Consider the following 25,742-nt stretch of genomic DNA (forward strand, 5'->3'; position numbering starts at 1 on the left):
CGGAATAAGCCACTTCAATTCCTAAAAAATATCTCAAATAACCAAGATCAGACATATCAAAAGTATCTTTTAACATAGACTTAACATCATTTACTCCCTTTTTGTCATTCCCAGTGATGATAATAATGGAGTCACCTGTCCCTTTAACAAAAAGAGCAGTGTCAGTATAGCAAGAAGAAAATCCTAAATTGATTAATACATTACTAAACCTATCATACCAAGCTTTAGGAGCTTGCTTAAGTCCATATAAAGCCTTTTTTAATTTCAAAATTTTTCCATTTAAGTTCATACCTGGAGGCGGTTCCATATAAACTTCTTCATTTAAATTCCCATTCAAAAAGGCATTTTTGACATCAAGTTCAAAGATAGGCCATTTTTTAACAGAGGCTATAGCAATAAGAGCTCGAACACTAGTCATTCGAGCAACTGGGGCAAAAGTTTCATCATAATCTACCCCATATTCTTGGGCATATCCCTTGGCAACCAACCTAGCCTTATATCTTTCCAATGAACCATCACTCTTAGTTTTTACTTTAAAAACCCTTCTACATCCAATGGGTTTCTTGCCATTGGGAGGATCAATGATTTCCCAAGTTTGTGCCTTTTTAAGAGCATTAAGTTCAAGTTCCATAGCTTCATTCCAATGAGCATATTGCTTAGCATCATTGTAATGAGATGGTTCATGAAAGGAGTGAAGAGCAAGTAGGCATGCTCGAAAGTTAGGAGAAAAGGAATCATACGAAACAAATCTATTTGGTATTTTGGAAATCCGATTTGATCTTCTTTGAGAGGTCTCTTTGATTGACTCACTTTGGGAAAAAATTTCAAGGGGACAAGGAGGATTTCTTTCATTCCTTCTAGAGTAGACTTGAATTTGTCTTGCAACATTTTCTTCTAAATTTTGATCATCACTTGGATGTTCAAAATGATCTTCGCTAAGGGATTCACTAGGATCAATATGATCATCTATGATGTTTTCCTGAGGCAACAAGTCAAATAGAAAGGAATAATCAATATTTTCATTTGGTTGGTGCGAAAAACCATTTTCCTCTTCAAGGAATGTGACATCTTTAGAGATATAAAGTTTGTTCTTAAGTATGTCAAAACATCGATAACCTTTTTGTTTTTCGCCATATCCCAAAAAAATACATTCAATAGCCCTAGGAGAAAGTTTATCATTTTTATGAGTTAGAACAAAACATTTACATCCAAAAATTCTTAGTCTTTTATAATCGGGAGACATATTGTAAAGTTTTTCAAATGGAGAAAGATTTTTCAAAGAGGATGAAGGAGTTCTATTGATAAGATATGTAGAGGTTAAAACTGCTTCGGCCCAAAAGGATTTTGGAATATTTCTTGAAATTAATAACGTTCTTGTAGTTTCTATTATGTGTCTATGCTTTCTTTTCGTAAGACCATTTTGTTGCGGAGTGTTGGGGCAAGAACGTTGGTGACAAATTCCATTTTCTTTTAAATAGCTTTGAAAATCATTGGACATATATTTGCCTCCCGAATCGGACCTAAGAATAGATAGATTTCCCAAAAATTGATTTTTGACCATTGCATGAAATTCTTTAAAGAAGGAGAAAACTTCGGATTTGCGACTTAGGAAGTAAATCCACGTAAATCGAGTGAAGTCATCTATAAAGACCACGTAATACGAAAAACCTCCTTTAGATAAAATAGGGGAAGGTCCCCACACATCGGAATGAATAAGTTCAAATGGCTGAGTGGTAAAGTAACTTCTTTGAGGAAACGGAGTAGCTTTAGATTTCCCAAAAATGCAATCTTTACAAGTCATGTAATTGTCTTTACAAGTATTGTTCAAAAACGGAAAAAGAGACATTTTTACAAAATTTGGATGGCCAAGTCTCTCATGCCAAATTCCAATACTTTTGTCTTTAACAAGATTGCAAGATGACTTAGATGGAAGAGTCAAAACATCCATAAAGTAGAGGTCACCCCTTCTATAGTCTTGCCCAATCAGCTTCCCTGACGGTGATTTGAGATCCTGCATGGTGCAATCTTTAGGTGAGAAAGAGACTTGGCATCCATGATCGGTGATTTGAGAAACGGAAAAAAGGTTTAAATTAATTTTAGGAACGATTCTTACTTTAGGAACGAAAAAGTTTTTAAAATCAAGTGTTCCAATACTTTCAATTTTTAATGATGTACCATCGGCCGTTGAGACACAAGAGGATATGGGTTCGGAAAAAACATTTGAAAGAGAGTTTTTATGAGATGTCATATGAAAAGAAGCACCGGAGTCTAGTATCCACATACCTGGAGGTGATGAAGAGTAGGCGATGGCGGCTCCGGATGTTGAAGGAGAAGTCTTGAGAAGATGTTGAAGAACTTCGGAGATGTGATTTAGAGTTTTTTTGATATCTCCTTCTTTGGTACTTTCTTCCTTCTTTGGAGAATTTTCTCCAACCGCGGCAACCTTTCCTTTGAGTTTTGGACAAACCGGTCTAATGTGTCCCGGTTCATTACAATAATGGCATATTATTCCCTTTCTAGGCCCATTACTATTTTTGTTAAAATGGGGAGGTCTATATGCTTTAACATTCGATCCGGGCCTAGTAACGGCCAAAACTTCATCACTCTTAATGCTCAAGCCAAGTCGAGTTTCTTCTTGACATATCTCGGCAAGTGCATCTTCAATAGGTAGGGTTTTGCTTCTATGGAGAAGAGATGCCCTTACTTGTTCAAATTCCGGGCGAAGACCATGAAGAAATTGGAAAAAATGTTCCTTTTCAATTTGTTCCCTTCTTAATTCAATATCTTCCGGAGCCACCCACTTAGGCTCAAGAAGAGCAAATTCATTCCAAAGAGGAGTTAGAGAACTAAAATAGTCCCGGACACTCATATTCATTTGTTTGGTGGAACGGATTTTTTCTTGACAAAAAAATTGTCGAGCAAGATCCTTTTGGGTATACATACCCTTAAGGAAAAACCAGGCCTCATTGGCCCTTCTAAATTTGGCAATATTAGCACAATTTTTAAGGTCTACATTATTCTTAAACCATGCCAAAATTTTGGCATGGTTACTTTCCCAATCCTCAATTTTGGATTGATGATCATTAATAGCTTTGATGCGCTCATCGCCATCTAAAGCTTTTTCCACTTCATTTTCGATTTTGGTGAGAACAAGAGAGGGTTCGGAAGTAGTTCCCATAACAAAACCCCAAAGTTTCTTACCTCTAAGATGATTTTCCATAGCGGAGGCCCACATGAGATAGTTGGACCCATTTAGCTTAAAAGAAAGCTCCACTTTAGAGTCACGTTCCATCGGCACCAAAAAGTCCTTCCTTTCTTCAAAAATTGAGAGGCACACGTTCCAAAGAAAAGCCCTATCACCAACCGAGCTTTGATACCATGTAATGAAAAGAGGCGGAAGCACCAATAGAGCAAAAGTCACTCTTTAAGAGTGACCACTAGAGCCACGAACACAAACACCAAATGTGCACACACAAAACTCTCAAATATAGAAAATGACTTAAAGTCATAAGTTGGATATTATTGAAAGTAAGAGAAGGGTGTAAAACCCATACATTTACAAGGGGGAACCTCCTCTTTATATAGAGGAGGAAAGCACTAAAGGAGGACCATAAAGGGGGCTCCCCTTCTAGTCGTTGGGATCCCCAACGGTCATAAATATGACTGTTGGGGCCCCAACGACTAGATAGGTGGGGCCCCTTTATGGTTCCAAAAAGTAAAAACAGAAAAATTAAAAAGGGGAAAAAGGGAAAAAGGTAAAAAAGAAAAAAGTACATGTGGAATTACCAAAACACCCCTATCGGGTTTTTGGTTTATACAAAACAGGAAAAAGCTATATTATTATGTATATATACATATATACTTATATATATATACGAATGTATATATATATATAAGTATATGTATATATATATTTATATATACATAATTTAACACTGATTGCTATAAATCCTGCCAAATGTGCAATGTCTTCCTTCTTTTGAAGTTTTCTTGTTTCAATATTACAGTAGCCATATAAAGATTTCTCTTGCTGTATTTTGCTGACATTTTTTCAGGAAATTGTAATAATATATTGCCTCATTAATATTGTACAAGTATAATCATATTTGGCAGAAGATTCTCCTATAGGATATTTGTCTGGAATTGCAATTCTTGTTGCTTTTTATATTTTAGTTTGGCATGCTATCAGTATCCTGAAAGTGCAGTTTAGTGATGTTGAATAGTGATTTACAGTTGGGATATATAAGCTGTTTTTGTTGATTAAGTTACCCATGGAATGTCCCTTTTGTGATATTGTAGGTTGGTGATCCCATTCAGTTGCCAGCCACTGTAATTTCTTCAACTGCTGAGAAATTAGGGTGAACAATATGCTTTTTGTATGATCTGTTTCTTTAATCTATTTTCATTGTATGATCCATATCAATAAGCTACGCTATGCACCTGTCAGGTATGGAATGAGCTTATTTAAAAGATTTCAGCTGGCTGGCTATCCAGTACATATGCTCAAAACTCAGTACCGAATGCATCCTGAGGTTTGAAATAGCTTCTTCCAAACTGGATTTTAACAAATGAAGTTCATATTTCTGATGTATAATTATGATTGGATGTCATTGCAGATAAGAAGCTTTCCATCTCAAGAATTCTATGCTGAATCCTTGGATGATGGGCCTAATGTTCTACTTAGCACCAAGCGTGCATGGCATGCATATCGTTGCTTTGGTCCATTTTGTTTCTTCGACATAGATGGAGTTGAATCCCAGCCCTCTGGAAGTGGCTCCTGGATAAATATTGAAGAAGTTGAGTTTAGCCTTCTTATGTATCGAAATTTGGTCACCAGATTTCCTGAACTCAACTCAAGCTCTCAACTGGCAGTTATTTCTCCTTATAGGCATCAAGTGAAAATTTTCCGTGAGCGTTTTCGTGAGGAACTTGGAGCACAGGCTGATCAATTAATAGATGTAAATACAGTTGATGGTTTCCAGGTGAAGCTTCTTTTCTGGTTTTTCAGCTGAAGTGGTCAATGTTTATATGGTAAGTCAATAAGTTGTAAATGTTTTACACTGCTTAGGGACGGGAAAAGGATGTAGCAATTTTTTCATGTGTCCGTGCAAATGCTGGAAAAGGAATTGGTTTTGTGGCTGACTTCCGGCGCATGAATGTAGGAATTACAAGAGCCAGATCATCAATCCTGGTAATTATCTATGAGTTTTGATAAAGGGGATTACAACAAACCACCAAATTGTCACCCAATGAGTCAAGAAGTGTAAATCTATACATCTGTACATTTTGTTTCATAGTTTTGTGGTTCTTTTGTATTCATTTCTTTCTTTGTTGGGTTAACATGGGATTCTGATTTGCTGCATAATTGTGTCCTGCCTATTTTTGTTTCAATTTCTTTTGTTTTCATTTTTGTTCTTGGTTCATGTTTGTTTTGACCCTCACCTACAACCAGCGCCAAGGGTGCATGTTTTCAGATAAGAAAGAAATGACCAGAAAGTGGTAGTATTGAAGGACCAATGAAATCTCTAAAAGCCACTTTCATTTTTTTTTAGATAGTCAAGATGTCGGGGGGGGGGGGTGGAGGCAGAGCCCTACCAGTTCATTTGGTCTGATAGCTAACATCATGATTTCTGTAGGTGGTTGGCTCTGCATCAACTCTAGTGCAAGACAAGCATTGGAACAATCTTGTGAAAAGTGCTAAAGAAAGGGAATGCTATTTTAAGGTAATGAGAATGAGTGATTTTTCCTCCAGTTTTGAATTGAATTTAGTTTCTTTGGTATTTCAATTTATTTTTTAGCTAATGGATATCTAAAACTAGAACTTCTAGTGGATTGGATGCAAGGTCAGGTACCTGGCCAACCTGGACCTAAAGTTCAGGTTTGGGAAAGGCAAGGAAAATCCCTATGAAAAACAGACCAGGATTTTGGAGTAATTGCCAAACCTGATTACATATGGGCCTTAATTTGGGTTCCTTAGAAAAGAATTGGGCTTGTTTTCTAATCTGACCTGAGTATGTGTTTCAATCATAGTCACCTGTATCGTTAAAGGCAGTTTCTCGGTGAGGGTATTTCTCGGAGAGATTTTCAAAAGTTGATAAATCTCAGGAATATCTCTGGAGTTTAAAAAATTGGAAAAAATGTAAATAACAACGAAAAAACTAAGAAAATAATAAGTTTTGCGTTATTTTTCTTTAAAAAATATAAAGAAACATGTTTAAAAGCTTTTAAAATATAAAAGTAACAAAAAAATAGAGCCGTTGGAGAGTCCAACAGCTCTCTTAAGGCTTCTCTCTACCTCTCTATAAATATGGGGCTATTCCCCTTGTAAATACTTACTCTTGTTTTGGGTTTTTATCTCAAATCAATAAAATTGTTTATTTTTCATTTTTATACCCGTTTCGGGTTGTGTGTATTCTTAAGTTCTCTTTGTGAACCTTTGTGGTTCTTATGATGTATTTGTGAGAACTTGTTGAGAGACATTTGTTGTAGCGTATTTTTCACTTTCTTACATGGTATCGGAGCAAGGTCGGTGGACGTGTATTGGGAAGCGTGCCATGCAACTACTCTTCAAGAAAGTGAAGTCTCTTTGAAGGAGTGCTCGTGTGTAGCCTTGAAGGGCGTGGAAGGCTACTTATTTTCGATCTTTGTGGTTAAAATATTCCTCTTCCCACTTGCTTTTCTTCTTCCCCTCTCATTCCCAAGCTTGTAAAATGGATGACAATGATAATGTCACCATTAAGTCCATGAAACTCAACGATTCAAACTATGTAACATGGGCTTCAATCACGAAGCATCTTATTTGGGGAAAGGGTCTATGGGGTTTAGTTGATGGAACCGATAAGGAACCTAAACTAACGCTCACTAAAGAAGAAGGTGGAAGAGAAGTACCTCTTTCGGAGGTGGAAAAAACTAAGGCCATCTCCACATATGAAAAGGAATGGAAAGAATGAAGAATGGGTCACGCCAAGATCATGTCTTGGCTAATTTCTAGTGTAGACATAAAGAAGTGTTCAAGTCTCGCAAAATTTGAACATGCTAATGATGCGTGGGAATATCTTAAGATAATGTATTCTCTTAAAGATATTGCTCATATATGTAACTTACAAGAAAAGGTTCGGAATATGGTTCAAGGAGAGAGAAGTATTAGAGAATACTACAATAGCTTATCTGAACTATGGAAAGAGTTGGCTCTTCTTGAACCAAAGTGGCATTGTCCACAAGACATTGAGCTTCGCCAAAATCAAGTAAATGCGGAGCATTTTTTTCAATTTATAAATGGGTTGAGACCCGAATTTGAATCAACCAAGTCCGCTCTTCTACATCGGGGAAATGTTCCATCTATTGAAGATACCATTGAAGAGCTAAGTATGGAAGAAAATAGACTCAATAAAAACGAGTCGACAAAAGCGATTATGATAAAGTTTTAGCTGTATCTAGACCAGGTAATCACATTCGCACATACAAACCTCCACATATTGGGAGAATAAACAATGAAAGGCAAGGAGGCGATTTTGAAAGGAGAAAAGTTATTTGTTATTACTGTCATGAACCCGGACATGTTAAAACTTACTGTCCAAAGTTGAAAAAATCTTATGAGAAGAAGGCAGTTGTTGTTGAATCAAAAGAATCAAATGAGACATCCATTGGAAACATGTCCATGTCTCAGCTGGTGGAGGCTCTACAACCTCTTCTTAAAGGAACTTCTCCCTCAGCTAGAGTTGTGATCTCTTCTGTTGGCACCTCCGATCTAGGTAAACCCCTATGGCTTCTTGACTCTGGCGCTTCTTTTCACATGACACCAAATTTAAAATTACTGTCGCATTGTTATGACTCAAGTGGATCGAGTGTTTTTACTGCGGATGGAACATCCCTTGAGATAAAAGGAATAGGAAATTTTGAAAATAACTCTCAAAACTCAAAAGGATTTTGTGTTCCAAAGATTATATATATCCCCAAACTTAATCTAAATCTCTTATCTGTTTCTCAATTAACTGATCATGGGTGTAATGTTTTTTTCTCTTCTCATGATTGTCAAGTACAAGATCACCAGTCAGGGAAGTTGATTGGGGAAGGCCATAGAGAAGGAGGCTTATATTACATGGATTTTTTGGAATTACCCAAGAAAACATTATGCTGCAATGTTCAAAAAGTAGGCTTGGATCTTTTACACCAAAGATTTGGTCACCCTTGTATATCCAAGCTTCAGTACTTTCCAAACATGGAAAAAATTTGTAATTTTGAAACTTTCACTTGTGAAAAATGTATTCTTGGAAAAATGAAACGACTAGCATTTCAAGAAAGAACTTTTGTCTCCACTCGACCACTTGAATTAATTCACTCTGATGTTTGGGGTCCTGCACCAGTTACGTCAAAAGGTGAGTTTTTATACTATGTAATTTTCGTGGATGACTTTACACGATATCCTGGATTTACTTTCTTAAACACAAATTTGAAGTGTTCTCTTTTTTTCAAATATTTCATAATATGGTCAAAAATCAATTTAAGAATGATATTTCAATATTTCACACTGATTCAGGGGGAGAATTTTTATCAACTGAATTTAAAGAATAGTTGAACTCACATGGAATTTCACACCAAAAATCTTGTCCCTATACCCCTCAACAAAATGGGTTAGCTGGGAGAAAACACAGACACATTATAGAAACAACTAGAACACTACTTATCACACATCAAGTTCCTAAAGTTTTTTGGGTCGAAGCTATTTTAACTGTTGTGTATCTTATTAATAGGATACCCTCATCCTCAATAAAGAATATTTCTCCTACTGAAAAGCTTTATAAACAAAAACCTGATTATTCTAGAATGAGGGTGTTTGGGTGCAAGTGCTTTGTTTTTACATATAAGAATGATAAATTCTCTCCCCGTGCTATACCCTGTACTTTTTTAGGATATGCAAATAATCAAAAAGGATATAGATGTTTTGACCCTAAAAACAACAAGTTATACGTTTCAAGGAATGTATCCTTTTTAGAAAATGAAAGTTTTTTTTAAAACAAAAATTCTACTGAAATAGATGAGTATTCCTTCTTGTTGGATCTAGTTCCAAAGGATAGTGAAAGAGAAATTGATCTAGATGATCAGATGGATGTGATTGATTCTGATCCTCATAGAAATAGTCAAGATTGTATTCAATACTCTAGACGAAGAAATTTAGAAAGACAGTGTGCCTTGGATAAATACACAGGGGAACATGAATCTACCTCTTCATCTAGAAAATCCACTAGGATCTCGAGGTTTCCTGCAAAGTTTGTGTCATATCAGTCTTTTTCACCAAAACAGCAAGCCTTTATTGCTCTAATTCATTCCTATGAAGAACCTCCCAGTTATGATATAGCCAAGGATCAACCAGAATGGGTCAAGGCTATGAAAGTCGAATTAGAAGCCTTAGAAAAAACAAATACTTGGACCATTCAAGACCATCCTCCAAACAACAAGAAACCTATTGGTTGTCGCTGGGTGTACAAGGTGAAAACCAAGAGTGATGGCACTCTTGAAAGATTCAAGGCCCGGTTGGTGGCAAAAGGCTATTCTCAAGAATATGGAATAGACTATGAAGAGACCTTTGCCCCAGTAGCTAAAATGACCACTGTTAGAATCCTAATAGCTCTTGCATCAATAAAGGGATGGCATATCTTTCAAATGGATGTTAAAAATGCTTTTCTAAATAGAACTTTAGCTGAAGAAGTATACATGGACCCACCACCAGGAATGAATATACCTAAAGGGAAAACACTTCGCCTAAACAAGGCTTTATATGGTCTCAAGCAAGCTCCAAAAGCTTGGTATGATAAGTTTAGTAAGGTTATGCTTGATTTTGGTTTTCGATTTTGTCTTACTGACACAACTTTGTTTGTTAAGAATTCTGATGCAGGTATTATCATCCTTCTACTCTATGTTGACGACATGATCATCACTGGAAGTGATAAACAGGGAGTTTATAATATTAAAAAAATTCTCAAAACACATTTTGAAATGAGTGATTTGGGTTTTTTGAAATATTTTCTTGGTATAGAAGTTGCCTACTCACCTAGAGGTTACTTGCTAACTCAATCTAAGTTTGCATTAGATATTGTTGCCAGGTCAGGTATTTCAGATGAAAGACATGTTGATACTCCTGAGATTGTGAATGTCAAAATGAAGATTAATGATAGAGAGCCACTCGAGAATCCGACTCCGTATAGGCAACTTGTTGGGGCTCTATCGTATCTATCTATCACATTACATATGCGGTCCATACAGCCAGTCAATTTCAACATGCTCCAACTTCTGTTCATATGGGAGCAGTTTTGCGTATTATTAAATATATCAAAAATTCTATTTCTCGAGGATTATTTTTATCCGCTTCCTCTAACTTAGAATTGCTTGCTTATACTGATGCAGATTGGGGTGGTGATCCAAATGATCGCCACTCAACTACAGGTTTTTGTGTCTTTTTAGGAGAATCCTTGGTGTCTTGGCGATGTAAGAAGCAACAAAAGGTCTCTCTCTCATCAACTGAAGTTGAATATAGGGCAATGGCTACAACTACTATGCAATTAGTCTGGCTTCGACGTCTACTTTTCGATATGGGAGTTGAAAGTCCAAAAGCATCAAATCTGTGTTGTGACAACAAGAGCTCTATCTATATTGCAAGCAATCGGACATTTCATGAACGCACCAAGCATATAGAAATGAATTGCCATTATATTCGAGAGGAATTTTCGCGTGGCACCATCAATCTTCCTTATGTTGCTTCAGAATATCAGCTGGCCGATTTCTTCACCAAGCCTCTCGCTGCTCCTAAGTTTCACTTTCTCTTAGGCAAACTTTCGGTTATCCAACCGTAAGTTTGAGGGGGAGTGTTAAAATATGTAATCTCATATAATATCTCATATGTAATCTCATAGACATGTAATGTTTTATCTCCTTTCTAGTTAGCCATTTCGGGTTGTGTGTATTCTTAAGTTCTCTTTGTGGACCTTTGTGGTTCTTATGATGTATTTGTGCGAACTTGTTGAGAGACATTTGTTGTAGCGTATTTTTCACTTTCTTACAGAGTGATGGAGTCAGATTAGGAGTTTGGTTGATTCAATGATAGCAGCACTATCCCAATGAGCCACCTATTGAATCATTGCAGTTGATGTTAGATCCCGAATACAAGAGTGAATGGGTGATGGAGTGAGGCTAATGCTGGGTTGGTCAGATAAGAGAGAAAATTAGGCAACCTCTTTTGTTGTATTGGTGTATTGGAATTTATGTGCGTGCAGTGTTTTTAAAGGCATTACGAGGGGCATCAAAACATAAACCTTTCACACCCCTCATCAAAAGACACCTTGAGGTTTAAGCCTCTTAGCTGGGTGGTGAGGCTTATGCCTCTCTGGTAAAGAGGCTCACATCTCTCCTACTTTTTATTTTGGTAACTTACCTAGTTACCTCTGTAATGAAAATGGCGGAAGCACCAATAATCCAAAGATCTCTTTAAAGGAGTCAAACAAAGAGCCAAGAACACAAGCATTAAAGTGCATAAATAACCCACTAAGGGGTGAAGTGCCTAAAGGCAAAAAAGTATTATTGAAGAGAGGGACAAAGTGGGCTGAAAAACCTTATCTTTACAAGAGGGAAAGCTCCTCTATTTATAGAGGAGCCATCATGTTAGAGAGGGACCACAAAGGGGCTCCCTTCTAGTCGTTGGGAGCCCCAATGGTCATAAATGTGACCGTTGGGGCCCCAACGACTAGATGGGTGGGGCCCCTTAGTGGTCCAATTACAATAAAACAAAAAAAGAAAAAGATAAAAAGAAAGTAAAAAACAAAAACCTAAAAAACAAAAATTATAAGGTAATTTACCAAAATACCCCTATCGGGTATTTGGATGAACATGGAATATATATATACACACATTTTAGCACACCTCCTCAAACTTTACGGGGAAAAGTCTGAAAGTTTGCCAAGAAGAAACATAAAACGCAGAGTTGGAAGCGCTTTGGTGAAGAAGTCAGCCAATTGATATTCTGAACTCTGAAGTAACATATGGTAGTGTGATGGTTCCTTTGAGAAATTTGTCTCGAACATAGTGGCAATCTATTTCAATATGCTTGGTTCGCTTGTGGAATATATGATTGCTAGCGATGGAAATTGCGCTCTTGTTATCGCAACACATCTTGGTGGAAGAAGAAATGAGGATGCCCATGTCACAGAGGAGACTTCTAAGCCACACAATTTCCATAGTTGTCATCGTCATGGCCCGATATTCAGCTTCGGTGGAGGATAGATAAACTTTTTACTGCTTCTTACATCTCCACGAAATGAGGGATTCTCCTAAAAAAATGCAAAAACCAATAGTTGAGATTCGATCATTGGGATTTCTCCTCCAATCTGCATCAGTATAAGCAGTTAATTCAATAGATGAATAAGAGGATAAGAAAAGCCCTTTGGTGATGGAGTTCTTGATATATCGCACAATTCGCATCACAGCCGCCATATGAACTGTAGTAGGGGCATGCTGAAATTGATAAGTGATCCAATCAATTACCGATAGGGGATATGACCCTCAAGAAGAACGTCATCCTCAAGTCTCAACTTTGTATTTATAACTTTAGGAGTTTCAACTTTCTTTTCATCTGAAACTCCTGATTTGATACAAATGTCTGTTGTTAATTTCATTTGAGATAAAATATATCCTCGAGGAGAATACACCACTTCAATACCTAAAAAATATCTCAAAAACCCTAAGTTAGACATATCAAAAGTTTTCTTTAACATAGACTTAACATCATTTACTCCATTTTTGTCACTTCCAGTGATGATCATATCATCAACATACATAAGTAGAATAATAATGGAGTCACTTGTTTTCTTAACAAAAAGAGCAGTGTCAGTATAACAAGAAATAAAACCCAAATTGATTAATACATTACTAAACTTGTCATACCAAGCTTTGGGAGCTTGCTTAAGACCATATAATGTCTTTTTTAATTTCAAAATTTTTTCATTTAAATTCATGACAGGAGGTGGTTCTATATAAACTTTTTCACTCAGTTCTCCATTTAAAAAGGCATTCTTGACATCAAGTTGAAAAATGAGTCATTTTTTAATAGTGGCTATTGCAATAAGGGCTTGAACACTTAGTCATTCGGGCAACAGGTGCAAAAGTCTCATCATAATCCACCCTATATTTTTGGGCATATCCTTTGGCTACTAATCGAGCCTTAAATTTTTTTAAAGAAACATCACTTTTAGTTTTTACTTTGAAAACCCATCTACATCCAATGGGTTTCTTGCCATTAGGGGGAACAATGATTTCTCAAGTTTGTGTTTTATTAAGTGCATTAAGTTTAAGTTTCATTGCTTCATTCCGATGGGCATATTGTTTGGCATCATTGTAATGGGATGGTTCGTGGAAAGAATGAAGAGTTAATAAACAGACTCAAAAATTTAGAGAAAAAGAATCATAGGATACAAATCTATTAGGTATTTTAGAAATACGATTTGATCTCCTTTGAGAGGATTCTTCTAACGATTCGTTTTGAGAGAATTTTTAAAGGGCACAAGGAAGGTTATTTTCATTTCTTCTAGTATAAACTTGTGTATGACTTGTTATATTTTCATTTAGATTTTCATGTAGATCATGTTGCTCATCATTTTGAGGTTCAATATGATCCTCAATGGCAGCTTCAGGAGGTTCAATAGTTTCAACATGATTGTCCATGCATTTTTCTTGAGGTAACAAGTTAAACAAAAAAGAATAATCAACATTATCATTTAGGTTATGCGAAAAACCGTTTTCTTCTTCTAGGAAAGTGATGTCTTTTGAAATATAAAGTTTGTTATTTAATATGTTAAAACAGCGGTAACCTTTTTATTTTTCGCCATATCCTAAGAAAATACATTCAATTGCCCTTGAAGAAAGTTTATCATTTTTGTGGGTTAGAACAAAACACTTACATCCAAAAACTCTTAGTCTTTTATAGTCGGGAGACATATTGTAAAGTTTTTCAAACGAAGAAAGATTTTTCAAAGAGGACGAGGGTGTTCTATTGATTAAATATGTTGAAGTCAGAACAGCTTCGCCCCAAAAAGATTTTGGAATATTTTTTGAAACTAATAGAGTTCTTGTTGTCTCTATTATGTGTCTATGCTTTCTTTTCGCAAGACCATTTTGTTACGGAGTGTTAGGACAAGAACGTTGATGCAAATTTTCATTTTCTCTCAAATATCTTTGAAAATCATTGGACATGTATTCTCCTCCCGAGTCTGATCTAAGAATGGACAGGTTTCCTAAAAATTGATTTTTAACCATTGTATGAAATTCTTTAAAAAATGAGAAAACCTCAGATTTACGGTTTAAGAAGTAAATCCGTGTAAATCGAGTAAAATCGTCAATAAAGGCAAACATAATATGAGAAACCCCCTTTAGATACAACAGGAGAGGGACACCATACATCGGAATGAACAAGTTCGAACGGCCGTGTGGGAACATAATTTCTTTGAGGAAATGGAATAGCTTTAGATTTCTCAAAAATTCAATCTTTACAAGTCATGTGTTTGTCTTTACAAGTATTGTCTAAAAAAAAAAAAAGAGACATCTTTAAAATGTTTGGATGACCAAGTCTCTTATGCCAAACTTCAATACTTTTGACATTTACAAAATTACAAAATGACTTGGATAAAAGATTCAAAAAAATCATAAAATAAAGATCGCTCTTCCTATGGCCTTACCCAATCAGCTTCTCTAACTAAAGATCCTGCACGGTGTAATCTTTAGGTGAGAAAGAGACTTTACAACCATGATCGGTAATTTGAGAGACTGAAAAAAGATTTAAGTTAACTTTTGGAACAACTCTTACTTTAGGAACAAAAATGTTTTGAGAGGTTTTCAAGTCAAGTGTTCCAATACTTTCAATTTTTAAAGAAGTCCCATCGGCCGTTGAAACATACGAAGATATAGGGTCGGAAACAACATTCAAAAGAGAATTTTTATGAGATGTCATATGAAAAGAAGCATCGGAGTCTAGTATCCACATACCTGGAGGTGATGATGAATAGGCTATGACGGCTCCAGAAGTTGATGTTGAAGAAGTCTTGAGAAGATGTTGGAGGACTTCGAAAATTTGGCAAAGAGTTTCTTTGATATCTCCTCCATTGATATCTTCTTCTTCCTTCTTTAGAGTATTTTCTCCAACCGCGGCCACCTTTCCTTTAAGCTTTAGACAAACCGGCTTAATATGTCCCGGTTCATTACAATAGTGACAAATCACTCCCTTTCTATACCCATTATTTTTTGAAAAATGGGGCGGTCTATAAGCTTTTATATTGGTTTCCGGCCTAGTAACAGCCAAAATTTCATCATTCTTAAGGCTTATGCCAAGACGAGTTTCCTCTTAACATACTTCGGTAAGAACATCTTCAATATGTAAGGCTTTACTTATATGAAAAAGAGATGCCCTAACTTATTCGAATTCGGGCCTAAGCCTATGAAGAAATTGAAAGAAATGCTCCTTTTCAATTTGTTCTTTTCTAAGCTCGATATCTTCCGGAGCTATCCACTTGGGCTCAAGAAAAGCGAGTTCATCCCAAAGAGGGGTTAAAGCACTAAAATAATCATGGACACTCATGTCCGCTTGTCTAGTAGATCTAATCTTTTCTTGACAAAAAAATTGTCTAGCTAGATCTTTTGTTATACATACCCTTAAGGAAGAACCATGCTTCATTGGCTCTCCTAAATTTAGCAATGTTTGCACAATTTTTAATATCAACATTGTTCATAAACCATGCCAAAATTTTGGCATGGTTACTTTCCCAATCTTCTACCTTAGATTGATGCTCATTAATGGCTTTGATGTGGTCATCACCATCTAGAGCTTTCTCAACACCGCCTTCAATTTTGGTGAGCTTTAAGGTGGGTTCAAGAGTGGTGTCCATCACAAAGCCCATAACTTCTTACCTCTTAGATGATTTTTCATAGTCGATGCCCATATAAGATAGTTTGCGTCATTGAGTTTGAAGGTGACCTCAACTCTTGATTCATGCTCAATTAATGATGGGAAAGATAGAAAATAAAGGGCTCCCAACGGTCTTTCAAGAATATTGAAAATCCAATAGCTCTAATACCATGTAATGAAAATAGCGGAAGCACCAATAATCTAAAGATCTCTTTAAAAGAGTCGAACAAAGAGCGAAGAACACAAGCACATAAAGTGCACAAATAACCCACTAAGGGGTGAAGTGCCTAAAGGCAAAAAAGTATTATTGAAGAGAGACAAAGTGGGCTGAAAAGCCTTATCTTTACAAGAGGGAAAGCTCTTCTATTTATAGAGGAGCCATCATATTAGAGAGGGACCACAAAGGGGCTCCCTTCTAGTCGTTGGGAGCCCCAACGGTCATAAATGTGACCGTTGGGGCCCCAACGACTAGATGGGTGGGGCCCCTTAGTGGTCCAATTACAATAAAAGAAAAAAAGGAAAAAGGAAAAATAAAAAGATAAAAAGAAAGTAAAAAAAAGAAAAATCTAAAAAACAAAAATTATAAGGTAATTTACCAAAATGCCCCTATTGGGTATTTGGATGAACATGAAAAAGATATATATATATATATATATATACACATTTTAACAACCTCTGGCTATAAAAGAGGTACGTACCTCTCTTAGATGCCTAGGTAAGTTAAGTTGCCTATTGCCTTTACTCTTTTTTCTTTTTGGTGAAGATAGGTCTCATTAGCACTTTTTTTGGCTGTCTACAAGATTATGTAGTTGCATTTACACCCAGCTGGCCATTACCATCCCATTGGTATTAGTAAACCTTTATGTTTCTTTAGCTTTCTATCACTAGAGGAAAAAAAGTGGACCCTTTCTTGAAGGTAATTATTTGTTATTTGTTATTTTTTATATTTTGATAAAACATTTTTTTAAATTGATTTCAGGAGTTGTTGTCCTTGAACATTTGTTTGAGAATTCTTTTGTTGTATTTGTATGTGCTTGTATATATGTTGGACAAACAAATTTAAAAAAGATAGTTAATTTATTTTACTTTTATTTTTTTTATATTTTGAATAAATTTTATCTTTTGTTTATTCTCGTAATTATTTATATCACATTTGCAAAATTTCTTCTTGGTTTAATTGGAAGATTTGAAGTATATTGAGATACATAATTGCCTAGATCTATAGGTGGTGGAGACCATCATTGTCTATTTTGCTGTTATTTGTAGGTGATTTAGACTTAATTGAATAAAAGGCAAACTATCGCCTTTGACCTAGTTCTTGGGCAGAACATATTGTTAGCACGGTCCTAGTTTTGTCAGAGCACTAGAGGGGAGGTGAGAAGAGAAGGAGCTTCTTGCCGGTTAGCCCTTAACATTTTGATTCTTGGTGTAGGGCGACACCTTAATCTTCTCATATACATGTATGCCCAAATTGGGCTGGATACAAAGAGGCATAATAATGTAAAACATATTACAAATATGTTCTATATAGGATGTCACCTAAGTCACACGGACTCGGCTAAAAAGTCGACGCACCCGCGTCGACACGCCCCGACACGGGTGCAGTTTCGGACATGGGGCGAACACGGTCAACTAAGTGTCAGACTCGGTCAACGCACTGGGGCTGAGTCCATTCATATTTTGGATTCGGTCAACTTTGACCGAGTTTATTTTTGTCTATTTATTAAAATTAATTTGGACTCAGGTCAGGTCCGGATCTGGACCCGATCCGGATCCAAGACGGTATTGGGGTAGGGGCACGACCCTTAAGAGGCTATGCAGGGGGAGGGGCAGACGGTAGACCCCTCCCCGCCGATCGCTCCCTCTCCCCCACCCGTCCCTCGCTCCTCGTCCTCTTTAGGCTCGTCGGCGACCCAAACCCCGGCGACCGTAGCCGCCGGCGACGCCAGCCACCGGTCCTCTAAGGTATATCCATCCTCCCTCTTCCTCCGGCAAGGGGCGGAGCCCCCTGTGTAATATCATGAATTTTCATACTTAGTCATTTTCTGATTTTGTCAAAAAATTGGCAAAGTCTGGGAGAAAATTTGTTTGAGCATCGATTTTAGATCGATACTTTTGAGTCTAGGCTCGACCTAGGTCTCATCGACAAGGTCGAGGCGGGCCAATCGAAGGGTAAGAAAAAGTTGTATTTTCGATCTTTAAATTTAAGCGAAATTCGGGTTATTTTTGGGCAAAACTCAGAATTTGATGTTCATGTAATATGTCGTTCGATGCGTCTCGAAATGCCGAACGCAACGGTATGTTACTTTGTCGAATTTGAGTTTCGATTGGCCCAAAAATCGTGTTTTTCTAAAAAAAGAGTAGTTTGTCAGTTTGGATCCGGATTTAGATCGAACTGGATCCAATGGGTTTGGTCCAAATTAATATGGATCTGGACTGTATTCAAGACCCATATTAATCTGGATTTGGTCCAGTCCAAAATCCATATGGATTTTTGGAGATGGATTTGGATCTTGGATCCGGATCCCTATCCAAATCCATGCCCAATGATTTTCGAGCTTTAAATTGATCTAAAAGCTTTAATTTGGAGTTAAATAAGGTTAAGAAGTCTCCTAAGTTAATTTATCTATTTTTTGGAAGCTTTTAAATAATTATTAATTAATTAATAATTAATTATTTTTTATTAATTCCAAAATTTGTATTTTAGGGTTGAGAAGGACTTCTTAATAGAGTCCTTACTCATGCCTAAAAAGGCTTGAGAGGTTTTAAGAAGGGATTTTAAAGAAATTTGGAAACTTTGAAAAAGTAAAAAAAAATTAGAGTTTTGGAAATTCTTGGATAGGGAGGTGAGAGAGAGTTCTCTTATGAGGAAACTCTCCCTCTCCATCCCATCTAAAGAGGGCTGGAAAAGGGGGGGGGGGGTGGCCCACCCTCCCTCTTGTCTATATAAAGTCAAAAAAAAAAAAAGGAAAGAGAAAGATAAAGGAAGAAAGAGAGAAGGAAAGAAAAGAGAGGAAGGAGGAAGGAGAGGAGGAGGAGAGCTGCTCCAACCCTTCATTCACGTTTTTCAACATTCGCCCCTATTTTTCTTCACTTTTTTATTTAAGATATGGGTTTTCTCTCTTGAATCAAGTGAAAAATTAATATAGATTGGATTTTCATGCAATAATTTGATGGAAATCCATGAAAAAAAGTGCTTATAGCTATGCTTTTGCAAAAACACATGGAGGATGATGCATGTATCTTCTTCCATTGTTGTACTCTTGATTATGTTCATTCTATCATGCAATAAAAAATTTGTATATACTAAAACAGAATTTCTATTGGTAGTAGATGTGTGTATTTAGAGGCTTTTTTGGGAGGATATTGATTTCTATGGATACTTGTGATTCGTTTGGTTCTTCCTCACATAAAATTTTTGTACATTATTTTATTTTTGGAGCTTCATGCTAATTAAGTAATTATATTCCCTGGCTTTAGTTGACTGTTGCTATATTCATGGTAGTCTCAATCAGTTACCTGTCAGGATAAAACTTGTGATCTCCTAGATGACTTGCTGAATGCTTTTGTCATTGCTGTTGTGGAATTTCTCTTAAGCATTAGATCATCATATGCAATGTGTTAGACAGTTTGGCTTTAGCCCATGGTTTCTTGTTGCTAGTAGTTAAGAGCACTCATCCTACGATATTTCTGTTTTCTTAAATACAAGGTTCACAACTTCGTTAAACTAAAGTGAATTGATATAACCAACATGATGAAGAACATCCTTATAGCATCTTATTATAGTACTTGGAATTCTTATTGCTATTTGTTTGATATATATTAACACATCAGTAATATTCCTATTTATCCATGGTGTGTTTTCAATACTGGATCCTATTACCGGAAATAAACTAATATAAATTTGGTTTATGCTGATGGTGTATGCATGCACAGAGTGGTGTGATCATGGTGGGCAGGGATTATATGTAGAACTTAGGAATCATAATATTACCGTGCTGCCATGTCTGCAAAGCTTGGGGCTGTTTTGTGCAGTAACAAGGGAAAGGAGATTCTGGAGAAAAAAAGGTCACACTTTCCCACTGACATCAAATTTGTGTTGCGACTAGTTTCTAACATAATAGGTCAGCTAAGCATTTTCCCTATTAAAAAAAATAAAAAAAAACAAATTTACGTTTATATTTGTATTTTGTGTGTGTGTGGAGTTAAATGATACAGTATCATCTCTCTCACACTGACAAACTTACATATGTATATGCGTATGCATGTTGTTGTGTGTGTGTGGAGTTAAAGGGCACCATACCATCTCTCTCATGCTCACACGCTCACACAAACTTACATATGTATGTGTGTTCTTGTGTGTCTGTCCTAATCTAACTTATAATTTTGTTGCATGGGAGCTTTCTAAAAATCGTGTGGATCTGAAAAACTATGGCCACATCAGTATGTCGTGATCCTGAAATCACTGAAGACGTCTGATTGCTTATTGGGTATGGTCAACCCCTCCATTCTCCTACAAGACTAACTGCGGTCAAGAAAGAAATCCGTCTAACTAAATTTCATTTCTGTACAATATGCTTTCTAGGGAGGTGCCGCATGTTACCTGGTTCAAATGCTTTCTAAACTTTGCAGTTTTGCAGCAGTAAATATGGGTTGTGTTTGAGTGAAATTTCTCATTACTGACTTGTGCCTGTGGGGCCCAGAGAGGCTCGGCTGGGGCTGCACACTGTCATTAAAAAAAAAAAAAGGGAGAGCTTGTGTAGCAGGGGGTGTGTCCTGCTACAACCAGCTGATGATTGGGTTCAGCTAGGTGGGGTTTGAACCCCAGCCGACGGGGTCGGCTTGGCCTGATAGGCCTGCATCAAAAACATGCACTTTTAGCACTTGGCTTGTGAAATCTGGAATTTTAATCTCTCTATGCATGTTAAATTTCAAGAATGTGTTATGTACATGTACTTTGATTTCACTACATGTTAAGATTGAAATTGTTTATATGTTTGATGAGACATGCTTAAGCATCATACTATAATAAAGTTTGCTTCAAGGGCATGGGCATAGATAAGATTTATGTGTGTTTTGTATGTACATAAATACATGAATTCTCACTTGTCCAACTTAAGATAATTCATGAATGGAAGCATGTTTGTGAAATGGTCACATAAAGGTACATGCACATGAATACCGAGCACATGCACATGAAGGTGGTAAATCAGTTAAATTTGCATATATGAATATGCATTTAGAAAGCATGTAGTTTATTTCCTATATGGCATGTTATGTTTTTTGCATATGGTGCATCGATGATTGAAATGAATCATCGTTGGCCGGGTGGGCCGCGAGCTGTGGTTTGCTTTATTTATTTTAAATGCATCGCAAAAATCATATTAATATTTTGCATTGCATTGCACCATTCTATGTGTTTCCACGGGCGGGAGTCCCGTGATGGCTCTCGCAGGGGTAGATGCGAGTTGTTGCCTTTGTTTGCATGTTGAATTGCAAATTAAAGAAATGGGATAATAATAATCTAATAAAAATAAAAGAACAGTGTAATGTACTTTCTAAGATGTCTCGTCGGGAGTACGGAACTCTTGGAGTTTCGGTTTTGGGGGACCACGAGGATACAAAAACTTCGTGTGCATTATTTGATTTACTCTTGAACCCAATATTAAAGTTCTTTCTCCTGGCCACGGTTTTAGGGAGAGTCTGTCACTTTGCCTGGGAGTGGTGTATAGACATAATTGTTGTTTTGGTATACCAAGAAAAGTGACACTTGTAGATGGGTAGTCCCTGGTGTCCCAGACATTAGATGGGTGATCTAATGTTTCGAAGGCTGTTTCGGTCGAGGGCTAAGTTTGAAACCCAGTAATAAAATACAAATTGTGTGCTAAGCTACTTTAGGAACCTAACTTGACCTCGGAGATTTTATCCGTTTAGTGTATCCGTGGGCAACAATAATTAAAAAGAGGAACTTAAATTGTGTGCATTTAATAGGGACACGCATACGAAAAAAATTTCTAATAAGAGGTAATAATTTACTCATGTATTGCACTGAAGTCATGCATATTCCTGTTATGCATTAGATCATGCATGTTTACCTGTTTTCTTAAATGATAAATGTTGGTGTATGCATAATATTGTTCTGTAATGCATGTTAAATGATTTTATTGCTTAAATTGTGATCTTTGTTACTTATTAAATGTTTTCTTATGCTTAGTAATTATTTTCTATTTCATGAATGCTTAATTGAATTATGAATTTGTCATAATTACATACCTCTAAATTATTGCATGAATCTTATCTGTATTCTTTATACTCATTTGATTCATTAGAGGGATTCGTGCACAGAATTTATCGGATTTATGACACCTACTTCTATGGTTTTTCGCAGCCGCAGGGGATCAGTGAAGCGACTCGTTTCTGGGAGAGCTACGAGTGCTACACGTTTGCTAGACAACTTTACGGATGGATAGCGTGATTGTTTTTCTTTACTTTTTCTTTAGATTTAATTATTCATGCACTCTGATTCTTTTTATGCAATTGTCTCAAAACTACTATTTCTTAATTAATAAAATTTGGTTTGTTATGGTTTGAATGATAAGTGTAAGATCCTTTGTGGTTGGTTGAGTTATTCAATAGTGAGTGGAACTGTAAAGGCCCCAGGTCTCTGAGAATGTTTCCGCACTGGTTTAAAAAAAAATCTACATTTTTTTAAGGGGTATGAGTTAGGGTCGTTACAACTTGCCTTGTTTTGTGTTTTTCGGTAGGGGGCGGAGGCCCCTGCCTCAGTTTTTTTTTTTCTGCAGTGGCGGAGGAAGATCCAGAAGATTTTGACTTGGAGGGAGAACATGATTTGCATACTCTCAACATGAACTACCTCGATCCTGTTCTTTCTTCTAATTCAGACGATGCAGATTTATGATAAGTTTTGTTGTTATCACACTCACAAGATTCTTTGTGTTATATTTTGGTAAGTTTGTGTTGTTACTTCAATAGAATTACATTTTTATTTTTGCTTTAAAATTTACAAACTTATATATATATATAGCTGTGTCCCTATGTCCAAAATTTTTTAAATTGCTCTGCACCCGTACCTGTACCTGCACCCATGTGACATAGGACGTCACATAAAAAATATATAAAATACAAAATAGTGCAGCATACTAGGACGTCACCATAGAAAAGACAACTCTACCCTTTTCTTGAACACTCCCCCTCAAGTTACACGTCATTGGACATGCATAACTTGCTCTTCAAGAAATTTTGCCTGTCTCTTGATAAACCTTTGGTAAATATATCTGCCACCTGTTGCTCAAAATCAAACATTGGAAGAAAACTTTTTATGCAAACCCTGAGACTGATCATGAACTATATATAGCTCTTCATGACGTTCTCCTCTACCGAACGTTGTCCCTGATTGGTCCTTCAAGAAAACATACTTTAGGTGTAAATATACATGGAATAGACAAGTCATCACTCAACTAAGACATAGATATGGGATTCTTTTTTAAGCTAGGCACAAGAAAGATATTCTTGAGAGCAAGTGTAACACCCAATGTTGTGAAAAGTGTTGAGGCGTAGCGAAGCGCTCCACCAAAAATGAAGCGGGGTGTAAGCCTCAAAAATGTATTTTTAAAAACTTTTAAAAAAATATCTAAAAATACAACTAAATAAAAAATGCTTTATTCATGAAGCAACAACCAATATAAAATATCAAATAAATACCGAAAATATGAGAATAACATGTAAAATAGTAAAAGTAACATTAACGCACCAACTTGATCTAAGTATCTCACAAATAAAATATAAGCATTCAATAAAAATTTGACAAAATCACTAACAATCAAATTCCTCAACATCATCATATAATGCACACAAATTCATCTCAAGTTCTAATCGAACATTAAGCTAATATTTCATGCATGCTTGTTTGAAAAATTAGTTCTATCACACATAATAATCCATATCTACACTTAGTCTCACAAACAAAAAAATAAACAATTTCATTTAACAAAAAATTATTTGTTTTTAATTTTTCATGATCTAACAGTCAATTACATAACATACACAATCACATGTATATTTGAAAATAATTACACAAACTGAAAGTAACAATTTCACATGTACGATTTTTACATTAAAAAACTAAAGCATAAACAAACTAACAAAATTGACTTATACAATTTTTATATGCAGTCAATTAATTGCAAAAGAAATCCAATCATTAAAAATAAGAAGGGAAGAAGAAAAAAAGAGGGAAGAAAAAGGATGGAAGAAGAAGGAGAAGGATCAGAAGAAGGAGAATAGAAGAAAACTAGAAGAAAAAGGAGAAGAAGAAAAACTGAAGATGAAAAGGAAGAAGGGAAGAAGAAAGAAGGGAACAAGAAAAAAAAAAGAAATAAGAGACGAAGAAGAAGAGACGAGAGAGAGAGGTACATACCTCTTCTTCTTCTTTGTCTTCTTCTTTTGGCAAGAGAGAGAGAGAGAGAGGTAAAAGAGGTGAGTGCCCTAACTCATTGGGCCTCCCCCTTTTCATTTTTCTACTTACTAGATTTGGGTCAAACGAGGGCTTTGACCCCAATTGACTAATCAATTTGAGGTGTGTGTCTCTTATTGAGGCACGCCTCACCTCAAGGCCTATGAGGCGCATGCCTTAGGCCTCTTGCGCTACACACGCGAACCTCAAGTTACAATGGACCTCACTTTGAGGGGAGGCGTGATTTTAACAACACGGGTAACACCACTTGGAGAGGAGATTCTAGCACATCCAATGTGAGTAATGGGCAGCCGAGTTTCATCACCAATGACCATGATCCCATTACCTTTATAGGGAATAACTCATTGCGATTTTTGTGCCTTGAGGCGCGTTTTTAACAACATGGGTAACACCACTTGGAGAGGAGATTCTAGCACAGCCAATGTGAGTAATGGTCTGCCGAGTTTCATCACCAATGACCATGATTCCATTACCTTTATAGGGAACAATGGAAAAAAGAGTACTTGAATTCTCAGTGACATGATTGGCAACCTTACTGTCAACGTACCAAGCATGCGCTTCTGAAGGGGTGTTCAATGACTTGTTTTCAAAAGTGTGTTACATTGTTTATGCTGCTAGCATCTTCATTAGGGACACCCTGCTCTCCTTGGAAGTTGGAATTATAAATTCCCATATTGCAGGAATTTCTTCCTCCTATCTTTCATTGTCATCAACCAAATAATTTTGATCCCCACAAATATAGCACAATATAACACTAAAATTGTTCCCATAACCACCATTTGGCCTCTGATTATTATTATATTGATTAGGCATGGGAAGTATTCCACGTCCTGGATTCTACTGCTGAAAACCACCACGACCAACATAACTATTGTAATTTTCATAACCTTCCTTTCTTCCTCTTCCACGTCCTTGACCATTGTAATTATTATAACGGCTTCTTCCACCTCTTCCTCCTTGATTTCCACCATTATTGTTTCTTGCAAATAAAATTTTGATTGGAGTTGTTACTGCTATTGTTACACTTATTCGGAAACATGGACTCATGATGAAGCAACATGGGTCGAAGATATGAAAACTTGTCGAGGCCACCTTCCTGTGATTGAGAATAAACTGATGTGGCTGATGTAACAAACGACTCATAGCCTTCTCCAAGATCTCTCAGGGCGTATCGAACAATGTTTGAATCTCTAAATGGTAGTTGTATCATGGCAAGTTGATCACGAAAACATGCTTAGTTATTATATTTATATGTGTGTGTGTGCTACTTTGCTTTTGGGATTTTTTTATGTGAAACATTGAAAGCAT

General features: G+C 36.4%; 1 protein-coding gene across 4 annotated transcripts in view; it reads left to right on the forward strand.

Moving 5' to 3' along the window:
• MAA3 (P-loop containing nucleoside triphosphate hydrolases superfamily protein) overlaps nt 1-25,742 on the forward strand; it is a 187,416-nt gene that overhangs the window by 160,479 nt on the left and 1,195 nt on the right. For all 4 annotated transcript variants that reach the window (XM_089996824.1, XM_089996825.1, XM_089996822.1 and 1 more), the window contains 5 exons: nt 4,300-4,358; nt 4,448-4,532; nt 4,617-4,982; nt 5,069-5,191; nt 5,637-5,723. In XM_089996824.1, coding sequence (XP_089852950.1) covers nt 4,300-4,358; nt 4,448-4,532; nt 4,617-4,982; nt 5,069-5,191; nt 5,637-5,723 — 720 coding nt within the window. The remainder of the gene's footprint in view (nt 1-4,299; nt 4,359-4,447; nt 4,533-4,616; nt 4,983-5,068; nt 5,192-5,636; nt 5,724-25,742) is intronic.

Source organism: Nuphar pumila, chromosome 2 (genome assembly GCF_984573655.1).
Source record: "Nuphar pumila chromosome 2, dmNupPumi1.hap1.1, whole genome shotgun sequence".
NCBI classification, from domain to species: domain Eukaryota; kingdom Viridiplantae; phylum Streptophyta; class Magnoliopsida; order Nymphaeales; family Nymphaeaceae; genus Nuphar; species Nuphar pumila.